General features: G+C 46.1%; 1 protein-coding gene across 1 annotated transcript; it reads right to left on the minus strand.

Moving 5' to 3' along the window:
* Positions 1 to 1,306: 1,306 nt before the first annotated feature.
* On the minus strand, positions 1,307 to 17,167 carry LOC125622682 (protein FAM83D). The gene is made up of 4 exons (XM_048820870.2): positions 16,485 to 17,167; positions 5,561 to 5,728; positions 4,075 to 4,199; positions 1,307 to 2,762 (listed from the first exon to the last, which is right to left on the minus strand). Exons 1-4 carry the CDS (start codon positions 16,944 to 16,946, stop codon positions 1,805 to 1,807), a joined length of 1,713 nt encoding a protein of 570 aa, XP_048676827.1. The 5' UTR covers positions 16,947 to 17,167; the 3' UTR covers positions 1,307 to 1,804.
* Between the last annotated feature and the right edge of the window lie 649 nt (positions 17,168 to 17,816).

A 17,816-nucleotide genomic window follows, 5' to 3' on the forward strand; every position in this document is an offset into this window, starting at 1 on the left:
ACATGGAGGGCATTCCCCCTCTACCCCCTAAACTGCAGCACAAGAGCACAGCAGTCCCAGGGGCAGATCCACACCTCTCCCTGCTCCCTGGCAGGTTGGAGGCAGGAAGCTGGAACCAGGCAGTGCGGGACAGCTGCTGCTCTGGCTGGTGCTCCAGGTTGAAGCTGCTCCTCAGCTCCCAGCCTCCTTTGCTCCCGCAGAGGCAGTCAGTAAGAGCCACCCAGGTGAGGATACCTGGCTCTGTGGCTGGCAGACCCCTCTGAGAACAGGGACTGCAGGGGAGCCCTCCAAACACAAAGCTCCCAATACCCCCTCTCCCTACACCCTGAGGCTATGCCCTCCCTGCACCCTGCCCACACAACCTCTAGTCCCTCTCCCTGCACCCTGAGCTAACCCCTGCCCTCACCCAGCCCCAGTCCTGTATACCTTATAGAGAAGAAAGTTATTAGACTGGCCGTTTACAGGCACATTGAAATAAGGCCTACACCAGCAACGCTCCCCTAGTGGGGAAGTAGCTTATACTGACCAGTTCTTTTGCCCTTATAAAACTTATACCAGTTACCTGAACAAAATGAACTAGACTGCCAAGAGGACTGTTTTGCTGGTACAACTGCATCTACAGTAAGGATTTTTGCTGGTGTAAAAACATTGTAAATAATCATACCCCTGACATTACTGCACTAGAAACTTTGTGAGTACCAGCCAGGGCTGCCATTGCTTGGAGATTCCATTGATTTAATAGAATCAGGTGCCTAGTCATCAGGAATAATTTTCTACTGAGGGGCAATTACAGAGAGTGTGCAGTAATAAGGACACATTCTCCTTCCTAACCGGAGTAACTGTTTTTCAGCAGAATATCCCACAAAGAAAACATTCAAGGTAATACATACCTTTTGGTTTTGCTGCCCCATAGGATCACTTTTTGTAGCATAGACCCTGAAAAGGCCTTAAGCCTTGTCACACTTATGAGAGTTCTCCCAAAAGATGGGAGTTATACTCTGTAGTGTAGAGTGGTCGTTCATCAGGGTTGTTTACTACATTATTAAAGAAGTGTGGTTTTATATAAAACAAAATGTGCATAAGAATGATGTAGCTGGAAGATTGGCTAGTTAGGTACCACTCAGTGAGTTTCATTAGTTTGGAGTTAAACAGAAGGGATATAATCAAAACACAAAAACAACCTTAAGCTCCTTATGACTATCATGCAAGAGTGATAAACCCATAATATATCTAAATTCATCATTGAATTCAGATTACGAACAAAGTTAGCCTTATTTAGTGCAGATATGTGAAGCTATTTCCCCACTTTGGTTTTTTAAAGTTGTTTTATTTTCAAAATAAAGTTATAATAAAACCCAGCATTAACATAATTCATGTTAGCGAGTGGAAGTCAGAATAAGATCTCAGAACCCAATTTGAACAGAATCATTCTGACTCAGTAACAACTTTTCTAAATATAAATAAGTTAAAACCATAATGTTGACAGCACTACGAAGCACTAACTAGTATATTTTGCCGGTGACGGTCTAACAAGGAATTGAGGGGTAAACATCAATAGATGGAATGAATTTTAGTGTTATTACATATAAAAACAAAAAGCACGTGGAGGCACATATGGCATTAAAAATATCTAAACATATTTCAGTGCATTGTTTAACAAGTTGCATAGAATGAAACTACAGTGCCGGTAAGTTACCAGCCCCTACACACACGGTACCGGGATGGACTATAAAAATCAGTAGCTGTTAAAAGGACTGTGCAGTGAGCCTGGAGCTCTTGGACTTACAGCCAACTCAGCAGTCACTTATTTGAACAGAGAAACGTCTCTGAGGCTGAGTAGGCTGGTGCTGATCTCATGCCTCTGTTTTACATTGCAGCTTACAATGTGGCAGCTCGTATAGTTTTCAGGCGCACGTCCCCTTCGGGAGAGGATAGCAACCATATGGTTAAGTTTGGATCGGATAACAGAGTAATGGAACTGCCTCTCTTTATGCAGTTTTTGGAAGTATTCTGCCCTGTGGTTGCCAGAGTACTCAATGGACCTCAGAGAGGACAGCGAGCTGGTAGAGCTTGCCACAGAGCACTGGGAAGATGATGAAGAAAGTGACCGTAGACTAGAAGAAGTTGATGTGGACTTTCCAGATGAAGGAGATCCTTCTTTTGATTGTTGTCGCAGGAGTAGATGCTCTTCCACACTCTCCTTCTTGTCTGTCTGGGTCATAGCTGTCTTCCGTGGCACTACTGTTTGAGTGCCAGCCATTCTAGCAGCAACAGAGGTTTGGGTTCCAGATGTTACCATTACAACACTGGTTTGCGTGACAGCATTAGATAGAGTCACTGTGGGCTTCTCTTCGCATGGTTCAGTTTGAGTAGACATGCTATTCACCTCCTTTGGTTCCACTATGGCCTCCAGACTTCCAAACCACTCCTCTGTGCCAATGTAGGAAGGACCCAGGTTATAGGATTTGCTTCCTTCAGTGTTGTTAGCCAAATCTGTTTTTTTCAGTGGTTTCTTGGGGGTGCTTGACAGTCTGGCCAACTCTGCTCTCAAGAGGTTTCCCACAGTGTGGTCTTTTGGTGATTTTGTTCCACTGACCAGGTGATCAAATATTCCACTGCTCCGGCAGCTGGATGGCAGCTTAGGGCTGATCGGTTTTGACTGTGCATAAAGGATCCTGAACTCCAGGTCAAAGTGTTCAGCCACTTGGCCTGACAGCAGCAACAAGTTACTGCTATTCAATTTCCCATCAGTCCATGTGAAGCTATTGAAAACAAACCAAGATTCATAGTTAAACTCACTTTAATTGGTACACTAGAATGAATAGCACAGCTATATACACCAAGCGACAAGTACACATTAGGAGGGTTGTGTGTTTAGGTGAGGTATAACTTTCCATTAGGGCTATCCATATCCAGTCCTTATGCAATCGATGACACTTTATGCCATAGTCATCTAATCTTGCAATTAAATATACAGAAGCCTGGTGAGCTAATGCAGTGGCTCTCAACCTTTTCAGACTACTCTACCCTGATTTGTCTTTTGTACCCCCAAGTTACACCTCACTTAAAAACTATTTGCTTACAAAATCAGACATGAAATGTAAAAGTGTCATAGCACACTACTGTTGAAAAATTGCTGACTTTCTCATTTATACCATATAATTATAAAATAAATCAACTGGAATATAAATATTGTACTTACATTTCAGTGTATGGTATCTAGAGCAGTATAAACAAGTCATTGTCTGTATGAAATTTTAGTTTGTACTGACTTCGCTAGTGCTTTTTATGTAAGCTATTATACAACTAGGCCAATATCTAGATAAGTTGATGTACCCCCTGGAAGACCTCTGTGTACCTCTAGGAGTATGCATACCCCTGGTTGAGAACCATTGAGCTAATGTACGGTAATGTTGTTGTGCACTGGTTTTCAGGAACCCACCATGCAACTAGGTTTCATCTCTGATGCAGCAACAAAAACTGAGGGAGAAATATGCTTGCCATTGCACAACTGGCTGTAGGTGTTTGAATAATACAAATGATAGAAAGTTCCCCAAAATGGTGGGCATTACAGAAAATAGCGTACTAGGGACCACAGCCTGCCAGAAACAGAAGCAACGAGACCAATGTTTTCCTCCCCATGACCCTCCTCCATGGATCTGAGTACTCAATTGAAATGCAGCCACTCTGAGAAACCAACCTACCATCCCCAAGACATGGAGAGGGGACAAGCCTACCAAGGATATAGCAGAAACACCATGAGACTTGTCCCAAATGAACAAACTACATTGTTAGAAGCAGCCCAGATTCATATGGACATTCCACAAAGGTTTGGAGGAAATTTCTAGAGACAGTTTGCCAACAGACAAGCTTTAAACTAATGCCAATTTCTGGATCAATTCCCCAACATTATTCAAGGCTGATACAGATTCAAAAAGTTCATACAGGATTAAACAGATGAATCACCAATATTGCTTTTGAGTCAATCTTATACCTTTCAAGTTAGTTTTCACTTCTTGCAGAAATCTCCTCCCCACGAAGACCTAAAGAAATGCAAAGGACCCCAGAACTTGCCTGTAGGAGCCTGTAGTCACTCTAATGCCATCAATTAACATGAACTTCTCATGGACTTTCCCAACAATTTTAGCTCCTGACCTCGTGTAGTAAGTGTTCCCAGTTATAGTTCGAACTCTCATCAGCTGTTTAAAAGAAAACAAAAAACAAAAACCTGATTTTCATAACATATAAACCATGCAGTGTAGGAGAGAGGAATGAAACGGACTTGCTTAATACCACTTACTGTCCAGCAAGCATTAATACTAAGTGATACTATTAACAACCGTTTATACCAACAAATTTGTGCTAAACACTATAGAGATAAATGTGATTGAGGTCCTGGTCTCCACACAGTTTACATTCCAGATCAGAGATGTCAAACTCAATCTGCAGAGATGGCCCAATTCCATTTTAATTATGGGTCATTAGTAAGGGCATAGCTTAGGACTACAAAGAAACTCACACTGATGACAACTGGAGGTTTGCACAGAGATCGAAGGTAGAAATGGCCTTGTCTGTAATAACTGAACTTTTAATCATTAGTGATTTAGTACCAGATTTTCACATTCAGCAACACTTATTGGGAAAATAGCCTCATCTTTAGGAATACCATTATTTCTTCCCTACCTTTGTCCCCACTACCCTTTTTGTCCCTCTGCATTTCCTGCCCTGCAGGAACTTCCAAATCCTACCCCCTCCCTTGTTCTGTCCCCTGAATGTCATTATTGGGCTTTAGCATCAACCTCTCAGTGAGAGTAAATGAGGGACAGGGGAGCTCACACGTCAAGATATCTGAAAACTTAAGGCAACACTGCATAGCTTTATACTTGGAAGATTCGTCAACCACGAGAGCTAAAATTTTTATTATTATTATTATTCATAATTAAAGCTTTGATTCTGAAGAACTGGAATATGTCACATGACCTACGTGACTACAACACATGGGTCTGACATTAACACTTTTGTTGACACTTCATTTAAAAAGAAATGCATGTTATGCGGGGAGGGTAGAACAGACACTAAAAGCCACGCGTGTATAGTGTGTCTTATTGTTTCCTGGGTGGGGAGGAGGGCTGGCTTGTTCTATTTAGCAAACTCTCACTTGAGCAGAAGACACTGTTTGCAAGTAGTGATTTAAAATGCATGCTCTTCAGGACAAGGACAGTCTCTTACATGTATGTATGGCACTCAGCACAATGGGGCTGCTCACTACAACTGTGGCCTCTGCACAGTATTGCAATTCAATACATACAAGTTGGGATAAGGGCCAATATGCTTCTTCTACATGGCTCTTGCTGGTTTTGGGAGCCTATCACATTGGGTTAATGCAGAGCCCATATTCAAAGCCTGCAGTATAAATCCCCAACCTTTGGGATACACAGAGGCTTCCAAGCAAACATAAGAGAGTACCTAAAATGTTCAACTCTAGGCAGCATGTGAAATACTGGTGTGTCTTTCAAAGGCAGTGCTATAATTTACCATAGAAAACTCCTCTAATACTTACACCTTCCTGCTCAGGACAGACTCCCAGACTCCTGCACATTTCCATGAAGTGGGGTAGAAAATCTTGGTCCAGAAGGATGTAGACTGGAATCTTCCGCTTTCTATAGGCTTCCTGAAGGTCACTGAAGATCTCAATATCTGTGAAGGAATCCATAACTAGAGCGATCACCTGCAGAAACAGAAGAAGCCATTAGGCCCAGAGCCTGACTCTCTCATTACACAAATAAGCATGACTTTGCCTGTCTAGATCAGTAGCTCCCCCAGTCAGTTCTCATTCAGTGGTATTGTACAGCCAGACAAGTTTCTTTCATGCTGCCTTTTTTTTTTTTTTTTTTTGGAGGTGGGGAGGCAAAATGATAATCTTATGTTCCCACAATTTAGTCAAACTCACTATGCCCTGGAGTATACAGGATGATCCCAGATGGATTATTCCCACACCTGTTAATGCTCTCACATTATGGTTTGCTTTTCTGCACAACCTTGGATAATGACATCTTATTTCAGCACCTGGGGAGCTGGCGAGGCACAGTCAGCAGTCTTGCAGAGTTGGCTCCACTCCCTTGCTCCCAGATACGCTGGGCTGAACGCCTCCTGCTGCAGGGGGTTGTCTTAGCCCTACAGTTGCTGATCAGTTCACTGCGGCTCAAGAGAGTTTTAGACATAAAAAGCTTCTGTCTATACTGGACGCTTCTGTCTATACTGGACAATCTAACATGTCTTCCATCCCTGTAGTATCCGAGCATCTCTCAAGCTTCAGTGATTGGATCCTCACAATACCCCTGCATGATAGGGATACATCACCCCCATGCACACAGAGATGAAGCTGCTTACCCACAGTCACAAAGGGAGTCTGGGGTAGAGCTGGGAACTGAACCCCGATAGAGCCAGATATTATTAGTCTGAATCCCAGTCCAGTGCCTTCACCAAAAGATCATCCTTCCACCAGCATTAGCACCACTGCATGCTTTCTGCTATTAATTCCTCTAGTGTAGTCAGGGCCCAAGACAGGAAGATTCTTCTCTTCCAGGCCATTAAGAACTAGTACCACAGCCATGTGTGTTCTAGAAACCCATCTAGCTAACTCCAAATGTCATCACAGACCTAGATATCTAGCCCATCATCATTCAGAGGAAGTGCATCTGGCTTGGGGTGATGGAGAGGAGTAAAAAAAATTCAGTTTGATGGCTTGTTTCGCCATATTCCAGAGTACTGGCACATCAAAGGAGAGTGGCTGTACAAGTAATGTAGGTGTATGGGAGCGGCACTTATCAGGTGTAACCCAGCCCCAAGGTGCGTACAGGCATGCTGCATAACCACCACTTGTGTGGTATTGCTCACACACAAAGTTACTTCCCACAAGTACAGAGATTTACTTTTTTGTTCACCATTGTACTCTGTTCCGAAGCACTGGTAATTAGAGTCTGCAGAAATACTCAGGTGTTTTTAAACAGATTTGCTTATTGCATGTGTCCTAACAAGAGTTTACTGTAGAAAGCATTTGCAGAAACCACAACTTAAGTAGATATTAGAAAATATCCACTGAAAGTAGAGTTTGAGTTGAAAAACTCCACATTTTCACAAGAATCCCAATTCTAAAAGTCATGCATATCAAATCAAGGAAGATAAACAGTACCTGTGATTTAGGTGTCCAGTGAAAGTTAAACAGCTTGAATTTTAGCTCTTGAGCACTTGCAACAAGCTACACTCCAAAAATTATTCGCAGAAGTTTGGCGAATAATTTGAGGAAACAATAAGGTGTTGTGACAATGTACAGCCAGAAGAGGGAAGCTAAAGGTATTTAGCAAAAGCATTCAGTTTTGGTCTACTTCTGCTCCCACAAAGTCAATGCTAGAAAACTCCTGTTTAATTCAAGGGGAGCAGTTAGACCAACAATGGCCGCTTTTGAAAAGCCAATTCTAAAAATCGGTCAAACAAGTTATTGGCTGCACTTTATTCACGCAGCTGTAATCTCACCAACACTTGCAATTTGAAAGGCGTCATTAGTAAAGGTGCTTCTAAGGCAGAGGTGGGCAAATTACAGCCTGTGGGACCATCCTGCCCAGCCCCTGAGCTCCTGGCCTGGGAGGCTAGCCCCCAGCCCCTCCCCTGCTGTCCCCCCTCCCCTGCAGCCTCAGCTCACCACGACGCCAGCGCTCTGGCCCGCCACTCCTGCCAGGCAGTGCAGCAGCGGGGCTAGCTCCAGCCAGGCGGCGGGGCTGCGAGCTCCTGCTGCTCTAAGCAGCATGGGAAGAGGGCGGGGAACGGTTGGATTGGTGTAGGAGTCCTGGGGGGCCTGTTGCGGGAGGGGGGTGGATAGGGGTCAGGGCAGTCAGGGAACAGGGAGGATTGGATAGGGGGTGGGATCCCAGGGGGTGGTCAGGGGACAAGGAGTGGGGGGGGGCGTGGTTTGGATGGGTTGGAAGTTCTAAGGGGGGCAGTAAGTGGGAGGGGGCGGGTAGGGGCAGGAGCCAGGCTGTTTGGGGAGGCACAGCCTTCCCTACCCAGCCCTCCATACAGTTTCACAACCCCGATGTGGCCCTCAGGCCAAAAAGTTTGCCCACCCCTGTTCTAAGGGTATGTCTACATTGCAATTAAAAACTCATGTCTGATCCATGCCAGCTGGCTCAGGCTTGCAGGGCTCAGACTAAGGTGTGGTGTAGTGTAGACATTATGGCCCACGGGCTGCATCCAGCCCGCAGGATTGCTGGCTCCATGGCGCAGCGCAAGCCCTAGTTTGCCCACCCCTGGTGTAGACAAAGACTCCTGATGCACTGTCCTCACCTTTTGCTTTGTATGCCTGGAACTATAGTGGCAGAAACTAAAATACCAGTGACTGAAACTACCTTTCTGGTTCACAGGGTACAAGTGACTTACTTTGGAAAGCTAGATGCTAGTGAATGCATTGTGATCACACGTTCTGGCTTCAGGGCGTTCTTACCAGTCCATCAGTCACTAGCTTCCCCAAGGTTCAATCAAAATCAAATACTGACTCACCAGTCATTAGGCAATAACGATCTGTTGCGGTCATCTCTCTCACTGTTTAATTCATTTTGTTTAATACATTTACACCCTTCCTTCATTTGGGATTGTGCATGACCTCAAGCTGAAAGTTTATCCATCCACAAGTGTCACTAGTCCTTTTGCCATACATCAAAGCTGCCTAGTTACATAGCCATATAACTAGGAAGATGACAGGGCTACTCTTTGGACTGACCATCAGAAGAGTATTATGAAGTGTTTGGCTAGCATTTCTTCCTCCAGGTGGTCACCTCTACTGCAAATGAGCTCCCCAATTCAGCAAACAGTAGAGCTCACCTAGAAGTGAAGTGGCATTGGAACCATGATCTCATCCACCAGTGTTAGAGAACCACTTACCCACCACCTTAACTTTCTTTTTAGCTTGGAGGGGAACACATGCCTCCAGAGATATTTAAGCCTCATTATAAGGCTATGGAAAGGAGGGGAAAGAAAAAGTGAAGTCTATGAAGAGACAGACCACATGTACAGTTTGGGCAAAGTTCATTCTGAACCTGGGGTTCTACAGGGAATTATGGCATGTTACAGATGCACACCATACCAGGCTATTAACATGCAGATATAGGTATATACTAGATCAGAGAAGTTGCTTGGAAATTGGGAGGGGGTAAGTTTGTCTTTCTTTTTAAAAATAATGCACATTCCATCCAAATTTATGGACGGACTAGAAAGGCCAGTATCATCCAAGTCTTTAAACCAAGTGCTGAATTCATCAGACCTTCAAACATTTCTGAACTGCAGTTTTAAATAGAGAACTTCTCTAAGCTCTGCAAGGGGAGAGAAACCCAGTGAAAGCAATTTCTCCTTTTAACCACACTTGGTCTTCAAGAGGAAGCTTGGAACTGAGGATCTTAACTGCTCAGAGAGACCAAGGGACTGTTCACCCAAATAAGGGTAGAATACCTCCTTGTGTAGTTGCATTCTGTCACCTGTTCTTACTCATGAAATTTCATTCTTCACTGCTTCAGGAGGGATGCGTGTGCACATGCAGGACGGGCATATAGTAGACCCTCTCCATATTTTGATCCCTGCAGGATGATCCAGGCCTCAGCTTTAGTGTGTGTTTTAGGCCACAGGAGTATGTTTTAGTCTCAGGTGAGCAGTGTGACTAGTTTCTGCCACTGAAGGGTGCATATACAGGCACAGAAGGGTATAAGTTATTCATTCTCTTGTCGTTTCCCTTCATTGCACCAGCTATGCATGTTACAACAATACAGTTTAATAGCTATACCTCCCTTGATATTTCCAGTACCTGAATCACTTATTTACTTCTCTTCTGGGGTTTTAATCCCTCCCCGTATAGAATAGAGAGAATGCTACACTAACAACCTTTACTGAACCACACCAGCTGGAACTGATTAGCCCCCTGAAGGCACTGCGAGACCTGGCCTGAATCAGCAACTTTCCTTTGTGATAAAAACCCAAGATAAAGAAATGCACAATACCTCGCAACATTTGGAAGTTTCTATGCAGACCCAGGGCATTATGTGACAGAGGTAATCCCTGAAGAAGAGGCCAGTCTCATGTAGTAAATTTGAGTTGTATGCAAGTTACAGCAGACAATTTGATTTCAAGTAGCTCTGGCACCTATAGAAGAAGTGGGTTTATCCCTAGCAGATAGGATTATCCAGTAACCATGCCCCTACTGAATCTGAGATTTCCAGAATTTGGGTATCAGTGCTATAGTAACATGCTAGGAGTTAAGCCCATTGCTTGAGTACCGTGATGTATTTCTAGCCACCACCACCACATCTGGACTTTCCCTTCCTCGATGAGCTACGTGTATGCTTCAACTGGACTAGTCACAAGGTCAAGTTTCTTGTTGTAGGTTCACATCTACATCTAAGCCACACAACTCCAATCCTCCCACTTCCCATTACTGTCAGCTATAAGAATATGGAAAGAGGTGCTGTTTTCCTACTGCACTGGACAGACCAGCAATCCAAGCCAAACACAAGTAGAGCAATGTTTCCATTCACGTATTTTAGATTTTCACAGCCACCCCTGGCACTTCCTTCCAGCTAGTCTTTAACCACCAAGAAAAATCTGAATCAGGAGCCTGCTATTATTATTGAAGAAGTGTCAGACTACTGGTCCATCTTCTAATCCAATATCCTGCCTTTGGCTGTAGTTAATACCCATAGCTTCAGAGGAAACCCATCCCCAACCTCTATACAGAGCACATAGTACCGAGCCAGGTACACAGTGTTGTACGCTGGGGTGGGAAAGGAAGAAAATAACTTTTCTTCCTAACTCAGTTTATGCCCTGAAGTGTGAGATTTAGTGACTGCTTTTAGTGTCTCTACACGTTATTGGTCCTAATTTTATCTAGGCTATTTTTATTAACTTCAACTATAGTAATTGACTGATCTCTTGGGGCTGCAAATTCCTTAGGTGGATTACACACCATTTCAAATCGTTCTCTTTTATTCATTATAAATTCTCTTGTCCTTTTTTCCTCAAGCGATCCCTTTTCCCTCATATTGTAGGGCACCATAAAAAAAAATCTTACCTGTTACTCTCTTTCATAACTTAACACTGATTGACATGGAATTCTGGTCCTCAAGACTACACGTCTTTAAAAATTCTGCCCCATAGCACTTGGCCTTTCCTGTTCCATTGTGTTTTGGGGAGGGGGGTGGGGGGGGAGATCTTTGTGGGTTGTCATGCACATACAGATCAACAGCTGACCTGACAAATTGCTTTTTTTAAACTCCAAGTTGTATTTTTAAAGTTATTGTTTGTTAGCAACCAAAAGAAGTGTATTCAGAACATGATCCTCCCAGATTAAAAAGCCTGACCTCGCTCACTCCAGAGATGCATTGTCCAAATGCTCATTGTATTCCCTCCCATAATACGCATACCTTCAAATGGCAACCAGAAACCAATTCAAGTTGGCAAAGGGCGGGTGGAAGGCGGTGTTAGTTTGAGTGTAAGTTACCGGTAAGCAAGAAAAAAATCCTCCAGGTGCCTGTAAAATACTGTTCAATTATAGAAAAGTCTTGAGGGGGGGAGGAGATATTGCCTTTGTCTTCTCAGGTATTGGCCACTGTCAAACCGTGGAGTACAAGGGAGAAAACAAGCAAGACCTTCTCTTTCAGTTGTTTGATGCCTGCTTGGGTCTTCGTAGCATTGTAGGACATCTTGGGCTATGTCTACACTGCAGTAACACAACTACAGCGAGGCAGCTATGTTGCTGTAGGGCCACAGGAGATGCGTCCTATGTTGACGGATGGGTGTTTCTCATTGACGTAGTTAATCCACCTCTCCAAGCAGTCGTAGCTAGGATAGAAGAATTCTATCAACCCAGATGCACCTATACCAGGAGTTAAATTGATGTAGCTATAGCACGCGAGGTGGGAAAAATTTCACAGCCCTGAGTGACGTAGCTAGATCAATCTAATTTTAAGTGTAGACCAGGCCTAAGATACGAGTTATAGGAGCTACGGGGCCCAAAGATCTGGGCACTACTTCAGTAGAGATAAACAGCTATTCTGGAGGTTACGTTACTGTGACAAAACAGGATCTGGCCCATTGCCTCTAGCAATTGTTTTTGATAGAAGTGCATGTTTGTGTGGTGTTTATCAACTAGATTAGGTCTAGGGCATGGTTTAAATGTTTAACTTTAACCAACAAAACCAATACTTTCCCACTGGCTCAGCCTCTAGCGCAAAGCCCAGCTACTGTGCCATGTTCAGCTGCCGAGAAGCCTGCTAGCCCTAGACTCTGCACAGGGGCTCAGTCTTGCTTAGCAGCCTCACTAGTAGACATTGGAGGCAAAGATAAGATGAGGGATGTCCCCTTACCTCAGATACTAGCTGCTGAAAAAAAGATGGAGCTTGCTTTCTTCTCCCCATAGCAGAGCCTTCTGGCTGGGGCGGGGAGGAAGCACACACCCCCAAATGCAGCAGGGCAGAACAAGGAGGACTTCTAGGCCATCCTTTTGCCAGCTTCCCAGTTTTGGCATCTTCAGACCCACCCACCAAGCAGCCAAATGCCTGCCTCTTTTGCTCCCCACAAACATCAGTGTAAAATGGACATTTGACAGTTTCATAGCTGCCTGGGGGGAGGGGGGTGTCCCACAAGCAGTAGTGAAACTGGCTAGCATCAGGTGAAGTTTAACTCCGCTGCTGCTGAGCAAAACTATGAACATCAGCTGTTTACAGACTAGGGAGTTGAGGGGAGAAAAAAATAATCACAGCATTATGACCAGAGGGTTGTCTTTGCAGACAAAATCCTATTGCATCAGAGAGGGAAGCTACATGTGCAAGAACTTTGAAAGGCAACATGGCATTTATTAGGGAACTGCAGCTACACAAGACAAATTGGTTAGGAACTTGATATGGGAGCAATTAAGGGTCCGTTTGGTTTGGCCAAGACAAATTTCAGCTCATGAGCAGTGGAACGGTTGGATGAAAAGATTTGGAATGTCTTGGCAAGCAGCATAAAGGGAGGATGGAGTTTAATATTTATGTAACTGTGTAACATTGCTAGAAGGGAAAGAATTAACGGGTGTGGCCCAGATCCAAACAGATCCCTAAAAAAATTTCTAAGCTGTTTAAGACTGGACAAGTTTGTGCATGATGTTTTTGATAGGAGATGGTAAGGCAAAGAGAGACCAGTACATTCATAATATATTGTGTAATAGGTTTAGTGTTTTTTAAATTACTTTACCGTTTCCACAATACAGAAACTATTGCGAATCAAGACGTGGTTAAATCATTATGACCCTAACACTAAAAATATGTTCTTATTTCTCCTAATCTTTTGACTTTATAATTTGACATTTGTTTTGAAGAGATTAAAGCTCACATTGTGTCATATCAGTGCAGACACACATCCCAATATTCTGGCTAGGATAGCATGTTAGATGCGTAGTCTGTTTTATACAGTAGTACAGCTTGTATGCACGGTTATGTAACAGCTTCCAGTTTCTATAGAAAGTGTGATATTTGACAAGTTACAAATTGAAAGTGACAGACACTACATGCAAAGTAAGGCATATGCACAAGGGGTCATTCAACCTTCACTCTACAATTTCTGACTTCTAAGTGCATTGTTTCCGCAACCTTTATATCATGTTAGTCCCAGTTTTAAACAGGTATAATTAACCATATTGCTGGTTAGCATTGCAAGAATAAGTGCAGCAATGACAAGGGCTGGGCATACATTAGATACACGGTCTCATGTGAAGTTTCCTTCTCCTCATAGCAGAAAAGCTGTTCCATTTTGCATAGCGAAGGCCATTACAGTGCTAAAGATGTTCTCCTGCTGTAATCCGCATCAACTGGAGAAGTCAACATCAACAGGTCCATATCCATGCAGCTTATCAGACAGTCCAAGGTTTTAGCCCAGTCACTGGGGCAGTAGTGGTCCCAGCTACACAACATGTTATAACCAGCTCAGAGGACATCTTGGTGATGATCAAGTCCCTGACTCAGACACCTCAATCCAGCCTTGCTCCTTACAAGCAGCACAGGCTGGAAGCATAGTATGAAAGTTGCAGGGAATCCCTTGCCTGCATTCGGAGGCTTATGAGGGTTTGTTTTGCTGTCTTGTACATCAGAGCGTCCTACAGTCATGGTTTGTTTCAGTGCTGCCTTGCCTTCCCCTCCCCCAAATACACTAAGGGATGCTTTTCAAACCACGATGTTGGAGAGCATTAGTTAGAACTGGCAAGGGCGACGCAGCCCAAGAGTCTGACTAGCCCCAGGTGAGACATACAAGGGTACAGTCCAGGCCAATGAGTAGCTGTGTTATCCCTGCCCTGTAAAGGGCACCTCAGGTTACAATGCCTTGCTGCTGTAGTCTCCAACCTGGACTGCTCTCAAACAGCCTCCAGAACGTAAATCGCTCCCAGCTATGTCTGTATGCGCTGCAGACAGCCAGCACACCTTGACTCTTGCCAGCTTTAAAGATTACTCCAGGGTGATCCCAACACACTCCCACATTTCTCCTCAGGAATATATGTCCTGTACTGCCAAGCCCTCTCCTGGACAGCACAAATAGGTTAAGTCCATTATTCCTTTAAGAGAATAATAGGCAAGGCTCAGATTTTGTCAGGAATATTTTAGTAAAATCACAGACAGGTCAAAGTCTTCCATGGATTTTTGTATATTGCCATGACCTGTAATTTTTACTAAAAATATCCCTGAGGAAATGGGGAGGAAGGAGGGTCCAACACCCACAGGCACTGGGAGCTCTGGGGGGCCCCGCCACCGCTGGACAACAGCAGGGGACCCCTGGCCACCCACAGGGAGTGGCAGCTGTGAGGTTCCCTTGCTGCCTGGAGTTGTGGGGGAGGTTCCCCCACCATCCTCAGCAGGTGGGAGCTGCAGGGTCCCCACCACACCACCTGCGGGGGCTGGGAGCTGCAGGGTCCCCCTGCTGCTCAGGGGCTCTGCCACCAGCATCAGCTGAGAGCTACGCGGCCTGCCAGCTGACAGCTCCAGCCCCGAGGAAGAAAATGTCACAGAGGTCTCTGGAAGTCACGGATTCCGTGACACAATCATAGCCTTAATAATAGGCACACAATTTACTACCCCAAAAGGAAGGTACCCAGACACTTCAACTTGAACATACTGGATTAGATAAAACAAAATGAGTTTATTATTAACTACAAAGTACAAGTAATAAGGCATAAGAGTCAGAAATGGTTACAAGATAAAACACTGCCTAACAAACTATATTAGATTCAAAGCAAAGTTCTCACCACATGCTTTCTGCAGTCATAAGGACCAATCCACAGGTCAGGACTCCTCCCACAGAGCTGAACAGCTGCTTCCTTTGTCTCTTTAGGGGCAGTCAATGTGATGGGCAAGGTCTGTGTATGGGGTGGGGTGTCTTGGGGCCTTTATCTCCTTTTTTATAGTTTCAGTCCCACTCTTGAAAAACATTTCCAGCAGAGACCCAAAGAGACAGTCTATGTGAAAGGATATACCCTGCTTGTTTTTTTTCACATATGTAAGCGTCCTTTGATTTTCTTCTCTGCTTGATTATTCAGTTTTCAGCTTAAATGCAAATTAAAGCATGCACACATTCCCTCTTTTGTTTAGGACAGACCTGTTTTCTGCCTGTATAGGGCAGTGGGGTTTCAAACCTGTGTTAATAACCCCACACAGAGGAATGTTATAACTTCACATAGAATGTGTGGCCACACTGTACCAGGAATAACACTGACCACCAGAAAAGTATAGGTTTTCAAAGGATACCTCTGGCAAGGCATTCTTTGTACAAAGGTTATTGCAATAATGTGTACAGTATGAATACAGGGATTTATTCGTTCCATACCAACAACTCACCCTCACTAACTTCCCAGATTAAACAGGTTTCAGAGTAGCAGCCGTGTTAGTCTGTATTCGCAAAAAGAAAAGGAGTACTTGTGGCACTTTAGAGACTAACAAATTTATTTGAGCATAAGCTTTCGTGAGCTACAGCATCCGATGAAGTGAGCTGTAGCTCACGAAAACTTATGCTCAGATAAATTTGTTAGTCTCTAAGGTGCCATAAGGACTCCTTTTCTTTTTGCCAGATTAAACACTCACCCAGTCATTAGAGCAAGGGGCTAGAGGTTGCTCACACTGAAGGACACAACAGCAGGGCGGGTTATATTCTAGCCTGCAGCCCAGCTTCCATGGGGTGCTGCTGGAACAGTTTGTATAGCGAGGGTACGGACCGAGCACCATTAAACCAAACTCTACACCCCTGTACGTGATGGAAACCACTTCCAGCCAGGTGGTGATGCTACATCCGCAGCACCCCCGGTTCCCCAGGCACAGAGGAGCGGTGTGCAGCGCAGCATCCCGCGGGTTTCCCAGGGCAAGGGACGCGGTTCCCGAAGCAGGCGGCGCGGGCAGGAAGGGGGCGCAGTGGCCGCGCTGGGGACTCACCTCCCTGGCCGAGCGGATCTGCCTGCGCACCGCCTCCTTGCAGCTGTAGATGGTCTCCCCGAAGCTGGGCTGGAAAAGCGCCTCCACGCGGGTGAGGCCGCGGTACGAGCCGCTGGAGAAGGCCGGCCAGCCCAGCTCCAGCACGGGCGGCTCCACGTCCGACTGCTCGGGGAAGTAGGTGAGCGAGGAGCAGTCCAGCGAGGCGCTGAGCGAGGGCTCGGCCGCCCCGTTCTCGGCCCCGGCCGGCGGCGCGGCCGCCTGGAGGACGGCCTGGATCTCGGGCTCCGAGAGGAAGCCGGGCACCTTCTCCCGGCGCAGGAAAGCGCGGAAAGCGGCGCGGCCGCCCGCCACCAGCTCCTCCAGCGCCAGCCGCTGCGCCTCGCTGTAGAGCTCGGGCGAGCTCGGCTCCCCGCGGGGCCAGCGGCCGGGCGCGTCCTCCAGGCACTGGGACTGGTTCGCCATGGGGAGCCGCGGCCGCTGCTAACCACCAGCCCGAGAAGAGGGGAGCTGATCCGAGAGGGGGCAGAGCTGAGGCCGCACGGGGGCCTTTTATAGAGAGTTTGAATCCAAACGAGCTGCCGCGCCGCCGCCACGGATTGGGGAGGCCGCTGCCTCTCCTTCCCCCGCTGTGGTTGGCTGGCTGCTTTTGAATGTGTTTGGCCAAGCCCGCCCCTTCTGCGCGAGGGCGAGCTCGGCCCGCCGCCAGCTCCGGCCGGCTTCTGTGCCCCGCAGGCTAGGCGAGCCAGCCCCGCTGCCGCGCCTGCCTCCGCACGCTCCCCGCTCCTCCGAGGGAAGCAGAGACTGCCCAGAGACTGAGGTGCACTGGGGCCCAGCCAGGGGGTTGAGAGAAGCAGGGGGCGGGCAGGCCGAGAGGAGCAAGTGGTGGGCGAGGGGAGCCTAGGGGGTCTCAGGGCCCGGCTCCGTGGAGCCATTGTAAAGCGGGCACTGGCCCGGTCACCCCGCGGCTGCTGCTGGGAGGCACGCTGAGCCGGACTGCTCTGAGTTTGGGCAGCAGCACGGGGCAGCCAGGTTTTGGCCTCGACCCCCTGAGCAGTGCCAGGGGCTGGGCTGTGTGGGGAGTCTGAAACATTTCCCCCCTCCCAGGCTGGCTGCAGGCTTTACTTTGCAGCTCTCTCGTCACTGGATCATTTCCAGTTCTCTGTGCTTTTTACTAGGGTTGTTAGACAAGGGCTAAGTGAAAAGTGAATCTGGAAATGTGGACTTATTACTCTTTGCAGAGTCAGACCTGTTCTACTCATGATGAGCTCCTTATTTAGTGGGCTGCGTTTAACAAGCGACAGAGCACGTCTTTATAAACCAAGGAACATACCG

Source organism: Caretta caretta, chromosome 13 (genome assembly GCF_965140235.1).
Source record: "Caretta caretta isolate rCarCar2 chromosome 13, rCarCar1.hap1, whole genome shotgun sequence".
NCBI lineage: Eukaryota > Metazoa > Chordata > Testudines > Cheloniidae > Caretta > Caretta caretta.

Bases quoted from the DNA above. Each gene is read 5' to 3' on its own strand.
- LOC125622682 (XM_048820870.2), bottom strand. From the start codon at position 16,946: ATGGCGAACCAGTCCCAGTGCCTGGAGGACGCGCCCGGCCGCTGGCCC. The intron at 5,729-16,484 runs GTGAGTCCCCAG...CTGTTTCTGCAG, and splicing joins AGATCCGCTCGGCCAGGGAG to GTGATCGCTCTAGTTATGGA. The intron at 4,200-5,560 runs GTAAGTATTAGA...TCTTTTAAACAG, and splicing joins TCTGTCCTGAGCAGGAAGGT to CTGATGAGAGTTCGAACTAT.